This window comes from Grammomys surdaster, unplaced genomic scaffold (genome assembly GCF_004785775.1).
Source record: "Grammomys surdaster isolate TR1022 unplaced genomic scaffold, NIH_TR_1.0 185, whole genome shotgun sequence".
In the NCBI taxonomy this organism is placed as follows: domain Eukaryota; kingdom Metazoa; phylum Chordata; class Mammalia; order Rodentia; family Muridae; genus Grammomys; species Grammomys surdaster.
In genome coordinates, this window is record NW_021604630.1 from 10,934,081 (window position 1) to 10,955,783 (window position 21,703).

The following is a 21,703-nucleotide window of genomic DNA, read 5'->3' on the forward strand; positions in this document are numbered from 1 at the left end:
CACACGAGCACCTGGTAAGAAGACACTTGGAAACACACTCTCATCAGCAATCAAACACCTTGAACTTGTACTTGATAGCCTCTCAAACAGTTGAGAAAGAAATGTTTGGTCCTCTGCCCTATGTTATCAAAGATGACGAAGACATGGGGGAAGTGGCATACTGTTGGACTGAGAAATTAGCAGTTTACATTGTAACTAGCCAGGCAACTGCTTTAAGAATGCTAGTTCAGCCAGATGTGGCGGCAAACACCTTTAATTCCAGCACTAGGTAAACGGAGATAGGAGGATTTCTTTGAGTTGGGGGCAGACTGGTCTACATAGCCAAGTCTAGGTTAGACAGGGCTTTACAGTAAGACCCTGTCTCTAAAATAAAGGCTAGGGGCTGGAGAGATGGCTTAGCAGTTTAGAGAGCACTGGCGCAGTTAACCCAAGTTCAATTCCTAGCACCCATTTGGAAGCTCATAACCATCTAATTCTGGTTCCAGGGGATTAAATTTCCTCTTCTTGTCTCTGTGGGTACACAGATATGCAGATAGGCAAAACACCAATCCACACACACACAAACAACAACATTTTAAAATACTCAAGTAAAAGCTAGTTCATCCTGGAGCTTGTAGGGTCAGGAAAGTGAAAACAAGTAGCCAGCTCGTCTAGCAGAGCAACAAGCTCCAGGTTCCCCGAGATCCTGTGCTAGAACGAGAGAGAGCAAAGAGTAACCAGCACCCTCTAGTGTCCACGTGTGCACACAGCAGTACACACACAAACATGCACACACAGCCTCAGATAATCAGAATCCTTCAGTTCATCTTAGCTCTTCACTGTGTTCTTATTGCTTCTCAACACACTTCTATGCTTCGTAGACACAGGTTCATCCTGGAAGAAATTTCTGCAGAATGTTGAATGTGTGTTACAAACTGCCATTCTGTTCAGGCCAGACTTGTACCTAGTCATAATCCTTGCAGGGTATTTTAGACTGTCTTCATCATGGACTGTTGAATAATTTGTAAAGGCAGGAGAGAAAAACCCCTTCACCCTGGATTCTAACAATTTGTAAAGGCAGCTGCTGAAGCAGCACTCTTGAGCACAACTTCTAAATAAAACTGTGATAATGAATCACACAGGCAAGTGACTTCACATGCACTCCGCTCGCATCACTCCACGGATGTGGACGGATGTAGACACGGCAGGAGGCTGAGGACAGGACACAAAGCTTTACTAGCCTCCTCCAACACTCTGTACCCTCCACTAGAAACTATTTTCTTAGTGAGAGAACTTGCATAGTTGACGCGGTTACTAATAACACCATAGAAACATTGCACTTGACAAAAGGGGCCAAAGTAATTCTCTAAAAAAAAAAATCAAAAAAGCATTTTCAAGCTCTTATTGTTACTGAAATGAATATACACAAGCATAAAGATTTTATATACTGTATCCTAACTGAAATATGCAAGAAAAATTTCTCTAAGGGACTTCTGCATTATGGTGAGGGTACACAGCTCAGCAGGAGCTGCCCCACAGAAGTGCTTTGATTAGATTCACAATTAACCTTCACGACTTGAAGAGTTCCCTGACGCAGACTTAATGAGTTCTGACCTTCCATGATCCCAAATAACATCTCAACCATAAGCCATAGAACTGGAGATTTGGAAAATGGTATGACCTTTATCTACCAAGATGTGGCAAGAATGTGGATGACAACAGAGGGCAGTAAGGGCCGGAGAAATCACATTCATGTCCCTAGACAACACTCACACCTTCAGATAGTGGAAGAGGCTGACATGACACTGTTTCCAGAAACAGTGTTTCTTAGTTACCATGACCAAAAAGCAAGTTGGTGAGAAAAGGCTTACACTCTGAAACACTTCCCAGAAAGACTTCACCTCAGTGATGCTGGTTTTTTTCTTAATTACTGCTAATTTCTTAGCTCCAGCTGACTAGTAAAATATATTGAAGGAGTGGAGGTCTGATGTGCTGTGGTTACAGTGTGTACTCAAACTGTCCCATGTACGTGGTCCACGTTATCTCACTTAAGCTTCTCTAATGTCTTACGCATGGGAAACAAATAACATTTATGAATGAAAAAATGGGAAATTCCAGTCACACTGTGGAAATGAAGATCCAAGGACATAAACCAACCTCTCCAGTCTTATAGTCTAGTCCCTCTTTTAAATTTATCATACATTTTCTTCATGGTGTTTTCAAGGCATAATATTAAATTCTACATTGGTGCCTCAGTGGTTAAGAGCACCAGCTACTCTTCCAGAGGACCTGGATTCAATTCGCAGCACACACACTGTAGCTCATAATTGTCTGGGGCTCCAGTTCCAGGGGATCTGACATCCTCACACAAACATACTGACAGGCAAAATATCAATGCACAAAGAACAAAAATAACATTTTAAAAATTCTACACTGTTTCTCATTGATCTACATATAAAACAGTTTTGTAAAGGTTTATTTCATTCTTATTTGTGTGTATGTTAGCCTGTATGAGCATATGTATGCACAATCTATGTGGTATTTCTGGAGACCAGAAGAGGGCATTAGATTCCTGAAAACTGAAATTACAGGTGCTTGTGAGCCACCATGTGGGTAGGTGCTGGGACAAACCCAGGTCGTGTGTGTGTGTGTGTGTGTGTGTGTGTGTGTGTGTGTGTGTGTGTTGGGGGAGGGTATAAGATCCTTTTGAGCTGTAGGTACAGGCAGTGGGCAACTCAGTGTGGGTGCTGGGAAGCACTCTAGTCCTCTGTAAGAAGGGATGCGCTCTGAATCACTGAGCCATCTGTCCAACCCATAGTTCTTCTCAATGGCTTTTCCTTTCTATTTTCAGAGTCTCAGTCATTATTTGTTGTAGAAGCAAATATTTCCAGTTGCATCTGACATGAAAGACAATTCAATTGTTTAATTTTACTCTGAACTCCAAACTTTACATGTTTGGAAATTATGGATTCTTACAAACATCTAAATGCTAATGTCATAAAAAGTCCAGAAAACGCTCTCCCTCACTCTATGCTTCATAACTACCACACCAAATGGAGCACTAAAACTTTTTAGTGTGTCAATTTCAGCATCCACGATAATATCTCAATCGTCCTATCCTGACATTGATCTCTATCCCTTGCTATTCAGAACTGCAATGCACACGGCAGGTACTAAGTTTCTGTTGCGTGAATACATAGAAGAAGCAAGAAAAGTGAAATCCCAGGAATTATATTAAACTATTTTTTAAAAGACTGTTTTGTCTGCATGTACATTTGCAGACCAGAAGAGGGCATCAGATGCCATGGGGCTACAGTTACAGATGGTCGTAAGCCACCATATGGATGCTGGGAACTGAACCCAGGGCCTCTGAAAGAGCAAACAGTGCAGTGCTCTTAGCTGCTCAGCCACCTCTCCAGTCCCCAATATTAAAGTACTTTTAATACATCAAATACTAACTGTTTTCTGCAAGCAACATCAAAGCAGCAACAGGAGTGGGTGCAGAAAGACACATTATTCTGTCTCAGAAACATTACCTTAATCCTACTCACTTTTCTTATGTAAAGACAGAAATAATGCAGAAAATTTGTTTTGAAAGGATTTGTTTCAAAGTAAACAATACAGACTAAAACCAAAAAGAACTCCCAAGAGGATTGAATGCTAGTAAACACAAAAACAAAAACAAAGGCCCAGACTGGTAGTACACAACCACTTGGAAAGCAGAGGCAGGTAGATCTCTGTGAGTTCAAGGTCAGCCCCATCTACATAGTGAGTTTCAGGAAAGTAAGAGCTACACAGTGAGATTCTATCACAAAACAAAACAAAACACCCAAAAAACCCCCCAAAAAACAGAACAAACAATCAAACAAGACAAAACAAACAAAACAAAAACAAAACAAACAACAACAACAACAACAAAAACCCACCACCACCAACAACAAAAGCCCAAAAAACAAGGAAAATAAGAGAAAACAAAGAGGGGGACATGCAAATATATAAATAATTCATCTATTATAGAAAGGCGTACTTAGGGGACTCCTAGAAGAACAAAAAAGCCTAAGAGAATATTATCACCTTATATCCAGATACCAAAGAGAAGACAGGACATTTAGCTAATTATGAACACATCTGATATTGACAGTAAATAATATAAAGAGTAATTAATGGCCAAAAATTAAGTTTAAAAGCTTGGGAATAAGGTATCCAGAGAGGAAAAATTCTGCCTGAGCTTCACTACAATCAGAAGCTGTGTAATTGAATGTCATCAAAATACACAGAGAATTTTATATATATATATATATATATATATATATATATATATATATATGTGTGTGTGTGTGTGTGTGTGTATAGTTATTATTAAGACCATGTATAATAATTGATTGAAGGTAGCACTTTAGAATAAAATATTATTTTAAAAGTTGTCCTCTTTCTCTAAGGAAATGAAGTTGCATTCTGGCTTCTGCAGAACTCGGACAGGTAGAATGTATATGAAAGGGCAGCTGAACACAGCCTGGCAAGGAAGCTCATTGTCTCAAAGAGAGGGAGGTGGAGGCTTGGTAGCACACACCTTAACTCCCATCGTTAGACAGGCAGAGGCAGGAGGATCTTTGCAGTGAGACCCTTCTGTCTTTGCAGTCGCTGGCTGGCCTGCTGTTCAGTCACTACTTCCCTTTGTTCTTTCCGTCTACAAAAGCAATCTTCCTTGCTCAGCTCAGCTCAGCATTTAACATATTTAACATTTTCTTTCTTTCTTTTTAGGATAGGATTTCATTACATAGACCAGGCTGGCCCTCAAATTTTTGATCCTCCTGCCTCAGCCTCCTCAAGTTGCTGGGAATACAAGTATATACCATTGTATAACTTTAAACTAAATTTGTGGTGATTTTTGCCTTTTGATGAAAATGAAAGCAAAACAGAGCAAGACAGAGCAGGCAGGGTCTTATTGATGCATCACGATCTTCAGGACTCTAAAGACTAGACAAACATCTGTGGGAAATCAAACATTAGCCTTTTACACATTACCTAACTAGACCATCAAGTCACAGTAGTAAATACAAACCAATGAAAACTTACGCTAGTATCTAACCCCACATACAACAGTAAGAATCATCTCACCCCTACACATCTCTAAGCAATTTCCCACCCACTAGTCATCGTATAAGAGACATTTCTTTCTAAAACTATCCATGAATTTACATTTCCACGGGTCTTTGAAATTTACAAACTAAGAACTGTAGTAAAACTAAGGACAAAAATCAGTTCAGCATTAGCAATTTTTTTTGAAGAGATTCTAAAAACAGGATTTGATTGTATGATCTGTTTTAATATAAAAGCCAAGAAGTAAAATGTTAAATAAATAATTCACTAACTTACTGCACATACAAACATATGTATATTCTTTAATAATGTAAAAGCAGTTTCCCTAATTCTAGTAAACACATGAGAAAGGCCTAAAAAATATGTATCGAATATTTGAGAAATTTGTAATTTATCAGTTTGGACTAGCTCACATGTTTTCTTGATACCTACACCAAGAAAGCAAACAACACTGTCATACCCAGAGGGTTGAACACCAATTTCCACTAGCACCAAGAATACCGCTTGTGGCTTTACACAACTGGTGCATGTTAAAAAGAATCACTCCGTGTAGTAAATATTACCAACATTAACGCATGAAATTTTGTGTTTTGCATGCAGATGACAACTGTGAATGATTCCTTATGCATTGCAATAAACCCCAATAAATGCCTTTTTAATTTTTTTTTGTTACTTGATTTAATTTGGAAAAAAAAAACCTGATAATGTGTAACTGTGTAAGTGTATACTTAGAATATCACTATATTATTTCAACAGAAATCCTTCAGTGTGGTTTCTCAGGTATGTTACCACAGAGGTCTTCCACATGAAAATAATACAGTGCTTCCTCCATTACAACTATCCAGAAATGAACTCAGAATACAAAGTTAGAATAACAAAAAAGATACAATCTCTCATTCATATACTATGGATCCCATTTTCTAAATAGTAAGAGACTAGTAGAGATGGTTTTTTTCACTCGGGGAATAAAATCATGTTTGTCAGTGAACCAGACTAAGCTGCTAGATGCTCCATCCTGTGCAAAATACAAAAACCTAATAGAACAGTAGAAGACAGACATGTAAGCAGAAATGCAGTGTAAGGAAATCTATGACAAAGCCACGGGGTTGATGCAGAAAGAGGCATGGAATTGGGTAAGGTCACTGGTTCCAGCTATAAGGAAGTGAGAATATCTCCTTAGGAAAGAAGAATGGGGCTGTCCAGCATCAGGGCTGAGGACTGTGGATGAAGCAAGGATGGTATTTCATCTCCTGCTACAGTGATTGCCCATCATCTTCCCAGAGAACTTGAGGAAGCTGTGCTCCAGATACTTGCACAGTGACAGCTGCACTTACTACAGATGAGACGGCCTTTGACCACACAGTGAGAGAAGTACCTCTGCTTATTGAGATGATCCAAATAAAACATGTGCTCAAAGTACTCACAGGGGCTAAAGTCCCCTCGGCAACCCCAAAACTCCAGGAAAAATGAGCAGCTACCCTTTAAAATCACTTCCCCAGCATGAGGAAGAGCACTCAGTGAATTTGCTAGCTTAGCACAGTAGAGGATGTTCTGGGAGTCTTTCAGTCTACTAGGTAAGTCACTGCAAAACTTTGCAGTCAATTACCACAGTCTAAAACACATTACATTTCAGTCTACATTCAGGATGAATACAGAGCAGACAGTGAGGCTGCTAGCTGCACATTTTTATACATTACCTTACAGTTATGACAGTGTATCTTTATGCAGAGTATTTCTCTTTTATTTTCTTAAATATGTCACAATTAAGTTTAAAAAAAAAAGCAGAACTGTTACAGAGATCTAAAAAAAAATCATTAATAGTTTCTCTCCTTTAATAGACAAAGTGCTGATATCTAGCAGATAAATCTACTAAATAAATTAAGAAAGTGTATGTCCTAACAAAGACACATATTTCCATTGTGGCACACAGAAAGCACGCTGTTGATTTTCTACACTGAAAACAGCGTATGCAGTTCCTGTAACAAACAACTTGCAGTGTCTGACAGTTGGAGGAACCCATGCTCCCCGAGCTCCATGGATCTGCCACAACCACCAGGGAGAGAGAGCATTTCATTCTCCAGTGAAAAGATGCCAGGGAAAACAGCTACAAATATCTAAGTGTAAACATGTACACACACCAGACTGAACCTAATTTCATGGTAAAGCAAGAAGAAATTACTGGAAGAGGTGACATTTTAGATAACGTACCTTTCGCCCATCACTTGCATGGCAATTCACATTTAGAGGAGTCAGTAAAGCCATTAGCTTTTCTTCATTACCACTCCTATAAAAAGGTAGTGAGTTAATTTCTGTAAAATTATAGAGCTTCTTATGAATATTTATAGTTATTTTATAGTGGAAAACAAAAGGATTTTGCTTTAACTTTTAAATATGGATCACAATGCATGTCTGTAATATTTATTTCAGTTAACATAATTCCTGCTAATTCAGCGATGGTATGTTATCATGAGTAATGTAGCTTTCTACATTTAAAAATTTATCTACCTAGTCATTTTAATTACAAACAAACTTTACTTGGAAAAAATAATCTAAAATTTCAGAGTTTAAAAATACAAATTCTATACAGAGGTAATTAATTAAATTATAAATGACCACTACTGCCACTGACAACAAAACAGCTGAGAATTTTAACGTTTACTTTATGTCTCTCCTTCAAGCTTGGCTAGAAAAAGAAAACCTTCAAAGCGAAATGTAGATATAGACATATAAACACTCCAAGAATAAGAATATCTTCTGAAAGGTTTGCAGGTAGTATCTCAAGATATGTTACAAATAAAATTAGCCTTACAATGCCCAGTATAGTAAAGGATTCTGTCATTGTGTCCACTAACAATGTAAAATAAAGTACACAAAGACTTAATAGATCTTATCCACACTATCCCTTAAAACCCAAGCAAGAAAAGAACACAGTATAAATCGTTACACTCCTCTACCTGCCCCCCCCCACACCCGTTTCTCCCTTAAAATGTATTATACTTACTTAAAATGAATGGAATCACTTACCTAGCAGCTTCTAGGAGTTCGTCTTTTTTGTATTCACCTAGATGATTGCAAAATATCATGCTGTTAGCATTTGGCAGAAGACAGATTAAGAAATGCAGTAGGCAGCAAATAGAGAATTAAATAGAGAAGAACAGAAAAGAGAGTCCACACCCCGCTGGGTGATGGAGCCGTGACGTTAGCTAGCTTGTGAAGGCAGCATCACCAGTGCCTTGGAGACGGGCAGCAAATTGACGCAGCTTCTTGTCCAATCCTCAGATGAAATAGCTTTCTTCAGACAACCAATGAATGCTAAACCTCCAGTCCAGGAACACATTCCCTCTGATAACAGCACGCCAGCTCAAGACAATGTCCCTTCCCCCCGATTTGTATTCAGGCTGTCACAGTATACTTGTGAAGCATAATACATTCTGAGACAAAAGCAAAATAACCTGGCTCTTTAACGGTACAAATTACTAGCCTTCAAAAAAAAAAAACCTGTTTTATTTGTAATGTCATGGAAAGTTTTTTTTTTTAATTAATTGCCATCACTGAGCTTTATAGCATGGAAAAAAAACCGGTAAATATCAGAAGCACGGATCCTGTTTTTCCTTGATAGGGAAGGTCTGTAGACCAGAACTACGTGAACTACGTACCAAATGCTAGGCGCCTCTTGGAGGCAGTGCTCCAAAACCAAAACAGAGAGCACATTCTTAACCAGCAACAATAACCTAACCTGCGTTAACCTTTACGCCTGGTATACTACATTTTACCAACAATAAATCTTATTAAGTAGGGTCTCTGGAAATAAGCAGATAACTAATTGTTATGGCATAGGTAATTTTGCTCTCTTCTTTTTTTCACAATGGATTTTTCAAAACCTATCAGTGAAAGCAGAACTTACAAGTCTCCCATAGCAGATTTCTTAGAGCACTTAGAGTTTCTTTTGCTAGCTCAAATGAAGGACGAAGAACCGTAATACTAACAACACCATGTTTGTTCCTTCAATAAATAAGAACAGCCAGGACTGTGATTCGGCTTTAATGCAGTGACTCTCCTGGCAGTATCATTAAAGAAATGATTCTACAAATTGTCTTAGTGTGCTCTTCTGTGAAAATTAGTAGGTATACAGTAGAAAAAAAGACTTTAGATTAAATAAAAAGTTATAGCATAACTGTAAATTATTTTAAAGTACTTTAAAATTTGCAGTTAGACATTTCTTTACATTTTCTTTGTATTTTGATATATAAAATTGAGCTATTTCAACGCAAATACTACAAAGAGACCAAGGACCACCAAGCAGCCGCTTAAGTCCTATAATCTAGTATTAATGAATACTATATTGCTCATCTCCTGGGCTGAAACTAAGCTAAAATCTAAAAGCTATAACCACATGTTTCCAAATGGAGAAGCTTTAAGGGAATATTATACCAATAAAGTGAGTTCTATGCACCCCCAATTCCATAGAGTAGACTGAACAATTTCAGAATCTCAGAATTAGTCTTTTCAATTTCCTATAAACTGTAGTTCAAATTGTTTAATAATTAACTGCACAAAAGTAAAATTGTATCTTCAGGCCAAAAAGAATTAAGAGTTAAAAACTTACCTTTATTAAACATTTTTTAACAGCAGTATGGAAGTTAAACATAATGGGAATGTAATGTTATAAAGTCAATTTAAAACTTAAAAAGAACAAATAATTACAATCTAAATAATGCAAATTATGGAATACACATATATGTATGTATATGTGCACCACGTTCAAAGACATCACTGCCATCTCTAACTTGAAGGAAGATTATCCTATTAAAGCAGAAAAAGAGAAGTAAGCAAATGATTACAGTGGATTGTGGGGAAAATCCTATGAAATACTATTACGGGCTTATTGGCTAGTCTAAATGGGATTACTAACAGGCTAACTGTGGGCAAAGGAAGCCTTTCTGGGAGAGAGAAACTAAAGCAGCTTTTAAAGAAGTTTTAAAGAAGAAACAAGAAGCTTTCAGATAAGGAATGTGAGAGAAAAGCAAAGGCCTGAGGGAAGACAGGAAGTGCTGGCTCTTTCTGGACAACCTAATGTCACCTGCAGGATAATGAGGCAGACTACATGAAAGGACTAAGTGAACACGCTGAGAAAATGTTGGATGTTTTAACAGGAGGGGTACAAAATCACTGTATTTCAGTATCCTCCAGTTTACTGACTACATAAATATTCCCATTCTATCCTTCACTCCGGTAAACTTTTCTTGGGCGGCAAGGCAACCAGGGGATGGGGACGAGATACCAGGCTCTAACAGCTGACACTCTGTATTATGTGCACATACACTGTGAACTCTGAGTACCTACTCCTGCCATTCATGGTGAAATATAATTCCAATAAGCTAAGTTAGAAAACTGCAAAGGACTCAGGCTCCTCCAAGTTCCAATCAGTCTAGTGTACAAAGGTCCTAAGCATGCACAGCATGCTATTTTCACCAAAACGCACATTTTTTTTTCAAAAATAGTATTTCTTTCTACATAGGCTGATAATAAGGCAATACTTTCAAAAAATATGTAAGTACACATTACAGATGACTCTACTCTTCCTGTTAGAGATCCAGGGCTTTAATCAGCCTTTCTGCAATACATTCCAGCATCCACTATCTGGTGCCCAAGGACCACAATCAGTCAACAGCCAAAGCCATTTCTCACACTCTGCCTTCAGGAACGGGTACATAATGAATGTGGAGTCCTTTGTACGCTGACAGCAAAGCCGAGCTGCTTACTGGCAGCCACACCACCAGGGCCATTTCACCTTAGCTGGGAGACCATGGTGCTCTACGGAACACTGGTGTTCTTTAACACACACAGTTAAGGAGTAGTAAGAGGTGAGCTGGGAAGCAGACAAAGAGCAGGCTGGGATGAAGAGAAGAGCCGGCTTTACATACCATTTTTTCATTACAATAAGGTAGGGTGAAAACAAGTAGGGACAATGTTTGTTTTGTTTTGAATAGTCATTATTACCAAATATTGATTGATACATGCAAAAAGTGTGCCCGCACAGATACACAAATTAATGTTTTTAAAATGCTGTCAGGATGAAGGTTAAAAATAAAACTCCCCTTCCTATTTATCTGAGGCAGTCAGAAATAACCTCTTTCTCTTAGAATACAGGGAAATTTTTCTTTTTAAGAAACTTACAGCCGGGCAGTGGTGGCGCACGCCTTTAATCCCAGCACTTGGGAGGCAGAGGCAGGAGGATTTCTGAGTTCGAGGCCAGCCTGGTCTACAGAGTGAGTTCCAGGACAGCCTGGGCTACACAGAGAAACCCTGTCTCGAAAAACAAAAAAAAAAAAAGATAAAAACCCAAAAAAAAAAAAAAAAAAAATTTTTAAAAAAAAAAAAAGAAAAAAAAAAAGAAACTTACATATAGAAGCCATGATTGTTGATTTACCCCAATGTCGACACTGTGAGGGGTCTCTACTTCTAGCAACCCGCAGGATCAAAGCACTGCGTTGTAAAAATGAGCTGTTTTGTTTTTCAGAGATGGACTAACATGGGAAGTTTATAAACAAGGAAATCACAGATGTTAAAAGTAGTAAGAGACTGAAAAGGAATTCTGACCTCTATGTTTTTACACCACACTGTGTGTGACCAGCAGTGACAGCTCACATTATACATGAAATGAAAGAATGTCACTGAAAAGTCACCTGTCTCCACTTCACCCCATCTTACAGTTCCAGAGCAGCTCTAACAAGTCATCTAGCCACACGGTCTTACTAGCCTGTCTGGCTTGCTCCTTGCAATACAGCCTAGGCTGTCCTTGAACTCATAGCAATCCCCTTGTCTCAGTCTCCCAAGTGCTGGGATTACAGGCATATACCACCATGCCCAGTGGGTGTCACATTCATTAGTTAATGAACTGGTCCTGAAGCAGTCAAATGAGTGTCTAGTTTCACTATCATCTGTCTATCAGGCTCCGTAACTAGGCTAATTTCTAGATAAAGAATCACCAGATTTGAGCCTTAGAAGACAAGATATATGTACATTAGAGGAAAGAAACTAAATTGTGAAGTACAAGAACATTTTATAAAGCAAAGAGTTAGTAGCTTTAAATAATATAATAAACTAAAACTTTCCCATCAGAATTACTCTGAAGCACTGAGTTTATAAATATGGACCACTGGGCCACAGGAAGAGGAATGAAGGGAGTACTTCTGGGTCTACTCAAGTGATCAATGTATTTTACATCTCCATAGCCATGTTTTAATTCCTGGACTTACTAGGTGTCTCCAGAAAGAGCTTTGTAAAGACTTCAATCAAGAACCTCTATTACCAAGTTAAGAAGGACCTTTCACGTTGCTGAGTGTGCGGCAGTATCATGAACTGACAATCCTGATACTCCTTGGGACTGCTGAACAGTCCCATGAGCCGATAGACAATACAGAAATCTTTGCATTGAGGTACCAGCATATACAAGAAATCGATTCTTTTAGCCAAACCCACAGCCTATATCTTGGGGAAGAAAATATTAGTTTAGGTGATGTATTCCATTGTTTTTTGGTTTGAAGTCTCAAAACTAGTTACATGGTTGTGGAAAGAACTTAGCTACATGACCAGTTAACAATCTATTCTCAAGTAACTAAAGCTAGACAGATCCTTATGCATACCAATCTTCCAAAGCTACTCTACTACACAGAAACAGGGGGCTGAGGGATAATTAGCCTACTGGTTTCACTCTGAAATCTTTCATGAGTATTTCCAAGACAAGGCATAACCTACAAAGTTGTGTGAGTTTTGAATGCCTCGATCCTACCCTTTAATCCATCATATTTTCCATCTGCTCTGATGTGGCTTTGAAGTCCAGCAGTTAAATCTAAAGTCACAATCAAAGGAAACATGCCACAATTTTCCAAAACAAAATATTTTGAGGCTGTAAAGAGTATTCTTCTGGAGATCCTTTATTAAATCAATTGTCTCCTAAAAGCTAAGTAGCTAACATAAACAAAACATTAGCTAAAGCTAACACTCACTAGCTAACATTAGTCAGCATTAAACACAAATTGCACTTTATATAATCTAGCTAGGCTAACTGATACAGTAACCAATACACTCAAGTGATTACTTACACTTAAATAAGTTAAAATTATACAAAATAAAACCTTTTGTTGCCCAGTCACACCACCGTGCAAGGTGAAGGTAGCTAGAGCCTATCACACAGACAGTGTAGACAATACGCGAGGACTGAAAACTTGGACTGTAACTTGTATTGCAAGCTCTGATCATTGAAGAGCCCTCCTTTAGCCCACATTCTTCTGACTCGTACAATTCTTGCATCTTAAGTTTTTCTTTCCCTTTGTTGGCTATCAAACAACTACCTCATCCCCATAAAATACTGGGGAACACTGAGCTGGAACCAATCCTTCCAATGTCCCAGAGGACAACTATATAGAAATTGGGAATATGAGCATGAATACACACAGATAAAAAGGGGGACTGTACTGTGAGTTGGAAACTAATGGTCAGGGATGTGTTTCTCTAGGAAGCTGTTAGCCAGTGAGCGTTATTTAAAGGAACATGACCTTTTAGAACACACTGCAGAGGAAAACTCCTTGGATACATTAAAAAGTTCTCAACAGGGCATAGTACAAGGCTTCATAGGACCTGAGAGCTCAGAATGCCCACTATTTACAAGTCATCCAATGGCAAGATTAAATAAAAAATTCAATCATCATGTTGCTCTGAAAAAAGGAAGTAGTTTAGAAAAGTAAACTGCATATTTGATCTACTTGGCAATAGTTCTGTGCTATGCTGATGATCTTTTATTTCTCTCCTTTCTCCTTCCTTTCACTCTTTCCTTTCCCTCCCTGGAGCTTAGTATGTTGACACAGACTGGTCTTCAATCTGTGCTGATGACCTCCAGCCTGGCCCCCAACAGTTTACAGGCCCACCCCAGTAAGTTGGTGGTACAGTGGCTTTTATGTGGGGTTTTTGTTGTTTGTTTGTTTGTTTGTTTGTTTCTGGGGAACAGAGTCACACTGTGTAGCCCTGGCCAACCTGGCACTCACTTTATAGAGCAAGGCAGTCTGGAAGTAACAAGATTCACTTGCCTCTGCTTCCCAAGTGCTGGGATTAAAGGCCTGTGCTACCATGCTGTGCATCTAGACTTTTTTCTAAGACCTACCAATGAGTACTCTCTTAATTTCAAGTCTGAAATGGGTGCACATAACTACCAAGTTTCACTGAGAACTATAAGTCCTATAGGGGATGTTTTTTGATTACCAGGGATGCTCTGTAATATGGTACAAGTGTCTTTTCATATTATGTATTGATGTATATTTTACATAGCTACATTCATATTTCTTTCAGAGGGAGGAGACCTCACTATGTAGGCCACAGTGATCCAACCTGCTTGCCCTCTGAGTGCTGAAATTTAAAAGTGTGTATCACTGTGACTGGTATATTCACATCTGCAAAATATTTTAAAGTTTTTATTTTTATTTTGTGTGTGTGTGTACACACGCACACGTGCTCATGCATGTGTAAGAATGTGCTAGTGGACGCCAGAAAGGGGTGTTGAGATTCTTCTGATGTTAGAGTTATAGGCGGCTATGAGGCTCCAGCATGGGTGCTGGGAATCTAACTCTGGTCGTTAACCACTTGAATCATCTCTGAGACCCTACTAAAAACAGAATATTTTTATTGTACCCCAAAATTTCTCAGGTTTTTGTGAGGCCTCATTTCATGCCAACACTTGTCCTGATTTCTGTCCCTAAAGTTTCTATTTGCTTGACATGTTTTCTTTTTATCCCCCCACTGCTGGGGTCTGAACCCACTGACTTGCATGTGTTCAAGGACTGACCCTGAGCCAGCCCCACAATGTCTGTAACACTTCTAGTTCACACAGAGTCATCTAAATGGAATTAACTGAACACATAAACTTTTGAATCTAGGTTTTTTTTTTTTAACTTGGTGTAAATGCTTTTGAAATCTCTCCTTGTCACTAAACAGAGCAGGTTTTTTAATTGTTAAACAGTATTCCATAACATAGACATATTTAATTTGATTTTCCTTTCCCTAGTTCCAGTCTTTGGTGGTTATAAATGAAGCTATTTTAAACAACTATAAAAACCGTTTCAAATGGACATACGATTTTATTTCTCTTGGGCAAACATGTTTGCTGTGTTGCATTTTAAATATATATTTAACTTTGTAATAAATATTCAGCCCACATCTTTTTAAAATCTAAGAAATTAAACCAACACATCAAATTACAAATTCTGCCAGCACGTGATCCACTTAGTGTTTTCTCTCTGCTTGAAATTCTTTCCATTCTCACTATTATTAAATTTATTTCTCTTTTCCTCCGACTACCTTCTTACAGTAAGTAGTTCTCTAAATAATCCTTAATGTCTTCTATTTCTAAATCACTAGTCTACCCCATTGCTCAATGATGTCAAAGTTCTTACATCATCAAAAAAAAATAGTTGCATGGACTTCTATGTTAGTTTGTAAGTCCTTAGGATTAAATTTTGTCACAGGAAACAAGGGTCTGACAATTCCCAAACAATCAGAAAACTCTGGGGCCTCTGCAGGCTGATGCATTCAAAGGGCAAAGCATCCTGATAAAAGAAAGGACTGCAGGGAAGCAATTTTCTTTTCAAAGATAACAATATGGTTCCTATAAATCACAATGTGCTGTGTTCGTATAGTCTCACAGCTCTGAGACAGCAGGTACTACACATCAAACAGCTTCTTATATAAAGAGATCAATTTTGCCTACAGGTTTGATTAAAACCATTTTTTTGAAATAAGCATTGTAATATACCTCACATAAAATAATACAAACATTAAGTGTTGAGTATCTTGATATTTCTAATTCTTTGATGGATGTACTTTTCTCTCATAAACGTATCAACCATGTTTATGTAAAATTACCCACTGGCCTTGATAAAAGGCTGATATCATAAATACTATCTCTTGGAGCACTCAAGGACTACAGCAGGCTGGATGGTGGAATTTTCAATGAACTGTTACTTTAGCATTTTAAGTTCTCTGTCCTTGACAGAATTCCTTTTTGAACTATATTATTGAATGCATCTATGCATTCAACAGGGATTATCTGAAAAATGATGCTATATTTTTCTTAATAGTTCAAGGCCACATACTAGAACCTTCCAATACAGTGTCATGATAACGAAAGCTGTGGGCCTATGAAATGAGTGGCCAAACACTTCTAGAATGCTACATATTTTGTTATTTCAAAATATTTACTTCATTTTCTTTTTTCTTGGTGTTATCAAATGCATTTAATTTTGAACATATAAAAATGAAGGTCCTTTCTAGTGGTTCAGCTCTGGACAAGTGAGAACTGGTAGATTCTTTAGTTTCTTAACTTAAAGGAAATGTGGGGATAGAAGATGTCTATCTTTCTAGATAGAAGACAGTAACACGATGTTGTGGAACAGAATGGGAAAGTGCCAGTAACGGATGGCCGAACCCTGCGTGAGCAACGAAAAGATGCGTACGGAGGCTAGAAGCAGCGCTCTGCATCCCTGAGTCAAACCTACATTCTCATAACCAACAAGCAGTGTCAGCATAAATCAGGATCCTTTGATCTGTCCTTAACCTGCCTTCCTCTGTCACACACCCGCAGGCTGGGCTCCCGCTTCCACTTTCATGTTGGTCATAAAGCTGAGAGTGGTGGTCGAGCCCAGGACTGAAACCCTCCGCCTCGCGTCTCCAGGGCAGGACGCGGCCTCCCTGACTTGGGACTCACTGGGGAGTGGTAACAAACAGCATCACTGTTAGGACGGAAACACTTCACACAAGCTCGGGTGTGCTATATCTATCCATGTGAGTCTGACCAAGTCATTTAACCTTCCTCCAAATCTCATGTTTCTCCACTTTTAGAAAAGAAAACTTACTTTAGGGGTTGCTCTGAGGGTCAGGGATAATACAAATAAAACACCCAATACTGCTTGACCCACAGAGAATACCCAAGATAGTAACAAGGAAGAATGGGATTCAAAATTTAAAGCACTCGGCTGTTAGGTTAATAACTTGTCCTTATTTTGCTCTGTGTAACCAAGGGCAGCATTCATCTTCTCTCTCTGAACCCCTTGAAAGTTTTTCAGTTAAAAGAACACTTACAGAATATGAGAAAACATTTCCTACTCCCGAGTAATCTTCTCTATAATAATATGAATTTTGTTTTGTTGCTTTGTTTCGCTTTTTTTTTTTCAATGAAAAAAGGGTAGCATTTTATATTACTGTTCTCTTTTTTTTTTTTTGGGGGGGGGGGTGTTCCCAGAAAGTTGTAATCACAGCAGAAGAAAAGTAAAGAAACTGATAAAACTTATTAGTAAATCAAAAAAAGAATAGTCTTACATAATAACCAAGAAATGGCAAAAGCTTTCAAAGGAGGTATCCTAATAATGATGGGAGTTAGTGTCTTCCTTCTCTAGGCAGAGAGAACAGCAAACCTCACGGAGCCTCACTGAAGGAGCCTCACCAGGATAACAATCGGCTTGCCCTTAGAAAGCATGCTGTTTGTACGGAGGTCCCGTCATATACATTCATGATGGTCACGCATATTCTAGCTGGTGACCCCCTGACAGCTGGAGGTATATCCACAGGTCATCAGGAATAATAAGTCTTAACAAAGACAAGTGTTTTGACATTTCATACACTTGTTATTAAGTTAAAAGCTAACATTAAATCATATATAATGGGTTCATGAAATGCATATTGAATGTTGCTTATTTTATTACAACCTTGATATGCAACAATCTACAAAACTTGATTAAAGTTCACTATGCACATTAGAAAGCATGTTAAACATGAAACAAAGCTGAAGTTAAGCTCAAAACAAGTTTTAAACATGAGCCTACTATTACCATTTTATATTTATATTTAATATTTATTTATAATATATAGGAATTTAATGTTAATACTGAGGAAATGGACATCTTCCCTGTTGGTAATGATTGTCTCCAAAATGATGGGATGAGAACACAGAGAACAATGCTTCCTATGTATGGCCATTAAACAGCTAGAAAAGTGACCACAATCCTTGCAGAGTGACTTGCTTTCTAAACAATGACACTGTCAGTCTTGCTTCATTCCTTGAGTCAGCCTGAGTCTTGTACTATTTCCGCACTTATACTCAAGGACCCAGGCACGTCTTGAACTTATGATCCTCTTACCACATTTTACTCACAAAAAACCATGGATGGGCATGGTGGTATACAGCTTTAATGCCATCAGCAGGAAGCAGGGGCAGGCAGACCACTGTCATTCCAGAACAACCAAGACTACATAGGTTACTACATATGTTAAAACAAAAAACCAACCAACCAACCAACCAACCAACCAACCAACCAAAAACCCAAAACAAAACAAAAACAAAACCCTTCCAAACCAACCAATCAAAAAACAACAACAACAACAAAAAGTAACTAACTAAGCCCTGTCTCCGTTTTTCTTATTTGACATTTTGCATTATTCTAAAAACACAAAGTCCCTCCTTCATTTTACAAGTCAGTTATACTTAGGCAGCATTTTCCAGAAAACACAAAATGAATATGGGTTTTTATAGATCAGATGTCATATATCTGATTGGTTTATTGATGGCTATTAATTTTTTTTCTTTACAAGTTAATTCAAACAAGAAAGTCCTTTTAAAAGTCTAACAGCAGATTACACTTACTGCTGGAGAGTAAATATACATAAGCAAACGTAATCACTTTCACAGAATTAGAAGCACACACCACATTAGGTCACTCAGATTGTGCCACTGAGCTTTCTGTTTGGTCTAGACTATCCATGAAGTTGTTAGTCTTTGTCCTAATTCTGTCCTGTGGGTCCCCCTTCCCTAACTGCTGCAATGCAGTCTGTCCTCCCACAGAGATTCCTGAACATTTTTGTTTATATCTTTTGTTGCTGTGACCTTTGTAGTTTTTGGTTTTTTGAGACAGCCTCAACATTTAGCCTAGGCCAACCTCAACCTTGCAATCCTATTTCAGCCTCACTACTGAAGGCATGTGTCACCATGCCTTCTGAGATGACACTTTTTAAAGCAATAATGGGGAGTGGGGGGAACCAAGAGAGGGTAGTAGGGGAGTATAGTTAAGAACAGGACACAAATACACACACACACACACACACACACACACACACACTTGCATGGTGCCTTTTGGTAGCAAGAAAGCTGGTCCTCAGGATGGAAGCTTGCAGGTCAGATCCACTTCAGGTCCTCTGTCTAATATGCATGGTGTCTTCAGCAATGGGGGCTTACCTTGCATCCTGGGAAGAGAGAGGCAACCAAGAGCAACAGCAGTAGCCTCCTCTAACATTTTGGAAGTCTCTTAGGCAAACACTAATCAATGATTCAAAAGAAGTCTCATACCTGTCATTGGGGTATGATAAGTCAGATGGCACTTGGGTGAAACACTGCCAGCCAGGAAGGGAATTTATCATTTATACTATGCATGTATACACACTTACATGTATTGTGGGTACTTCTAAATACATAGTTAATAGTATGATTCCTTAAAGCTTTTACCCTCCTTCTTCTGTATCTCCCTTCATTTCCTAATTAACCCACCTCATTTCTCCCATTTCCCAATGTGGTCACTTGTATCCTATAAATCTCCTCTCTAGTGCTCTCCTTCCTGTGCCCCCAACTTCCACCACACCCTAACTGTCCCTTTTCACTTTCCTGACTTATGCAGTTACTTCAGGCCATAGATTCACACCTGAAAACTTGGAGAAGGAATTGTCAGAGAGTCTGGGCTACTCATTCAGTATGATTCTCCCCTCCCCACTTCCTTCCCTTCTCTTCCTCCTCCTTTTTTTGTTTTGGTTTTTGAGACAGAGTTTCTCCGTGTAGCCTTGGCTGTCCTGGGACCTGTTCTGTAGATCGTATTGGCCTTGAATTCACAAAGATTCACCTGCTTCTGCCTCTCGAGTGCTGGGATTAAAGGTGTGTGCTGGCACTACTGCCTGGTTCAATATGATCTTTTCTAATTCCATCCATTTATCTGCAAAGTTCATGATTTCATTCTTCTTTGCTGTTGAATGGTCTTACAAGTATAGGCACACAGGATTTTCACTGTCTATTCACCAGTCGAAGGACGATTAAGGCTGTTTCCATTCCTAGTTATTGTGGCTGGAGAAGCAATGAACACAGCTAAGTATGGAGCAGGAAGCTGAGTCCTGTGGGTATATGCAGAGGAGTGGTAGACACAGGTCACACAGATTGAGTTTTCATGTTTTGAGGATTCCCTGTGCTGATTTCCAGGATGGCTGTAGCAGTCCTCAGTCATACCAACAGAGAATGCAGGGTTCCTTCCCCCATGCCCTCTCTAGCATTTGTTGTATGTTATTTTATATCTTTGCCATTTTGACAAGTGTAAGATGAAATTTCAAAGTTAGTATTTCCTAACTGCTAAGAATGCTGAACATTTTTTTATAATTTTGTAGCCAATTTTACTCTTTTGTAAACTCACTGTTCAGATCCTAAGTCCATTTTTAAATAGGTTATTTGGTTTTCTGATGCTTTATTTTTTAATTATTTATATATTATGGCTATTAAGCCCCTGTCACATATACAGCTGGCAAAACTCTCACATTTTGTGGCCTTCCTCTACGACTAGTTGATTGCTTTGGTTTTGCTTTGCTATGTAGAAGCTTTTTATTTTTATAAAATTCCCCTTGTCAATTGTTGGCCTTAATTCTTGGACAAACATAGGACTAGTAGAAAAGTCCTTTTCCATACCTATATCATGTCCAGTTTTCTAATTTTTTTCTTTTAAACAGTGACAGACTACACAGCCAGATAGTCTGTGACTGGTCGTATCTATAAGGTACAATATTCGGGTTCATCTTGTGCCATTTCAAAGTATTTGTCTCTAGCCCAAATAAATTTAGACACAAAATTTGAATTAGATATATATAGAAAACATGTGACAAAGATAGAAAACTATTTCAAATAAATTTACATTTTAAACAGCCATACTTTTAGAGAATGCACTAAGCCAGAGACTGAAATGATTCTCACACAATCTCTCATTCCGTTAGCAATAGACATTATCCATTCATTTGAGTAAATGTAACTCAATTGATAGAAGCAGTCATTTGTATAATGGCTTCTGCATAGAATTATCTAAGAATGGTGACAAAGACTACCTACCTAAGAGCTCTGTAATTGGTATAAAATCCCAGCAGGCTATTTTGGGATCCTTGGCAGCCTCATGTTTTATCATCTTGATGACTTTAATAGATTTAAGTAAAAAATTTGTTTGAAAGAGTGAACAATTTAAACTCAGGATCCAATCATTTCTTTGGTATTCTTAGTGTGTTTCTCTTTGTATAAATCTATAGTTTGAGACCATCAGATTTTACAGGAAATGACTTTGGAGACGGGTCTATCCAAGGACAGATGATGGAACTAACAGCAACTCAGTTCCTTCAGCAGTCACACAACCTATCATCGCAACTGGCCACCAGACGGGGAGGGAGGGGAGCGTGTGTGTGTGTGTGTGTGTGTGTGTGTGCTTGTAAATCAAGTTTATCTGTTTTTCCCTTTTAAAAACCAGGAGAGAGAGAGAGAGAGAGAGAGAGAGAGAGAGAGAGAGAGAGAGAG

General features: G+C 38.4%; 1 protein-coding gene across 1 annotated transcript in view; it reads right to left on the reverse strand.

Moving 5' to 3' along the window:
- Tnks (tankyrase) overlaps positions 1-21,703 on the reverse strand; it is a 144,991-nt gene that overhangs the window by 59,920 nt on the left and 63,368 nt on the right. Inside the window, exons 4-5 of the mRNA XM_028768191.1 lie at positions 8,104-8,140; positions 7,288-7,363 (exon numbers count right to left, since the gene is read on the reverse strand). Coding sequence (XP_028624024.1) covers positions 7,288-7,363; positions 8,104-8,140 — 113 coding nt within the window. The remainder of the gene's footprint in view (positions 1-7,287; positions 7,364-8,103; positions 8,141-21,703) is intronic.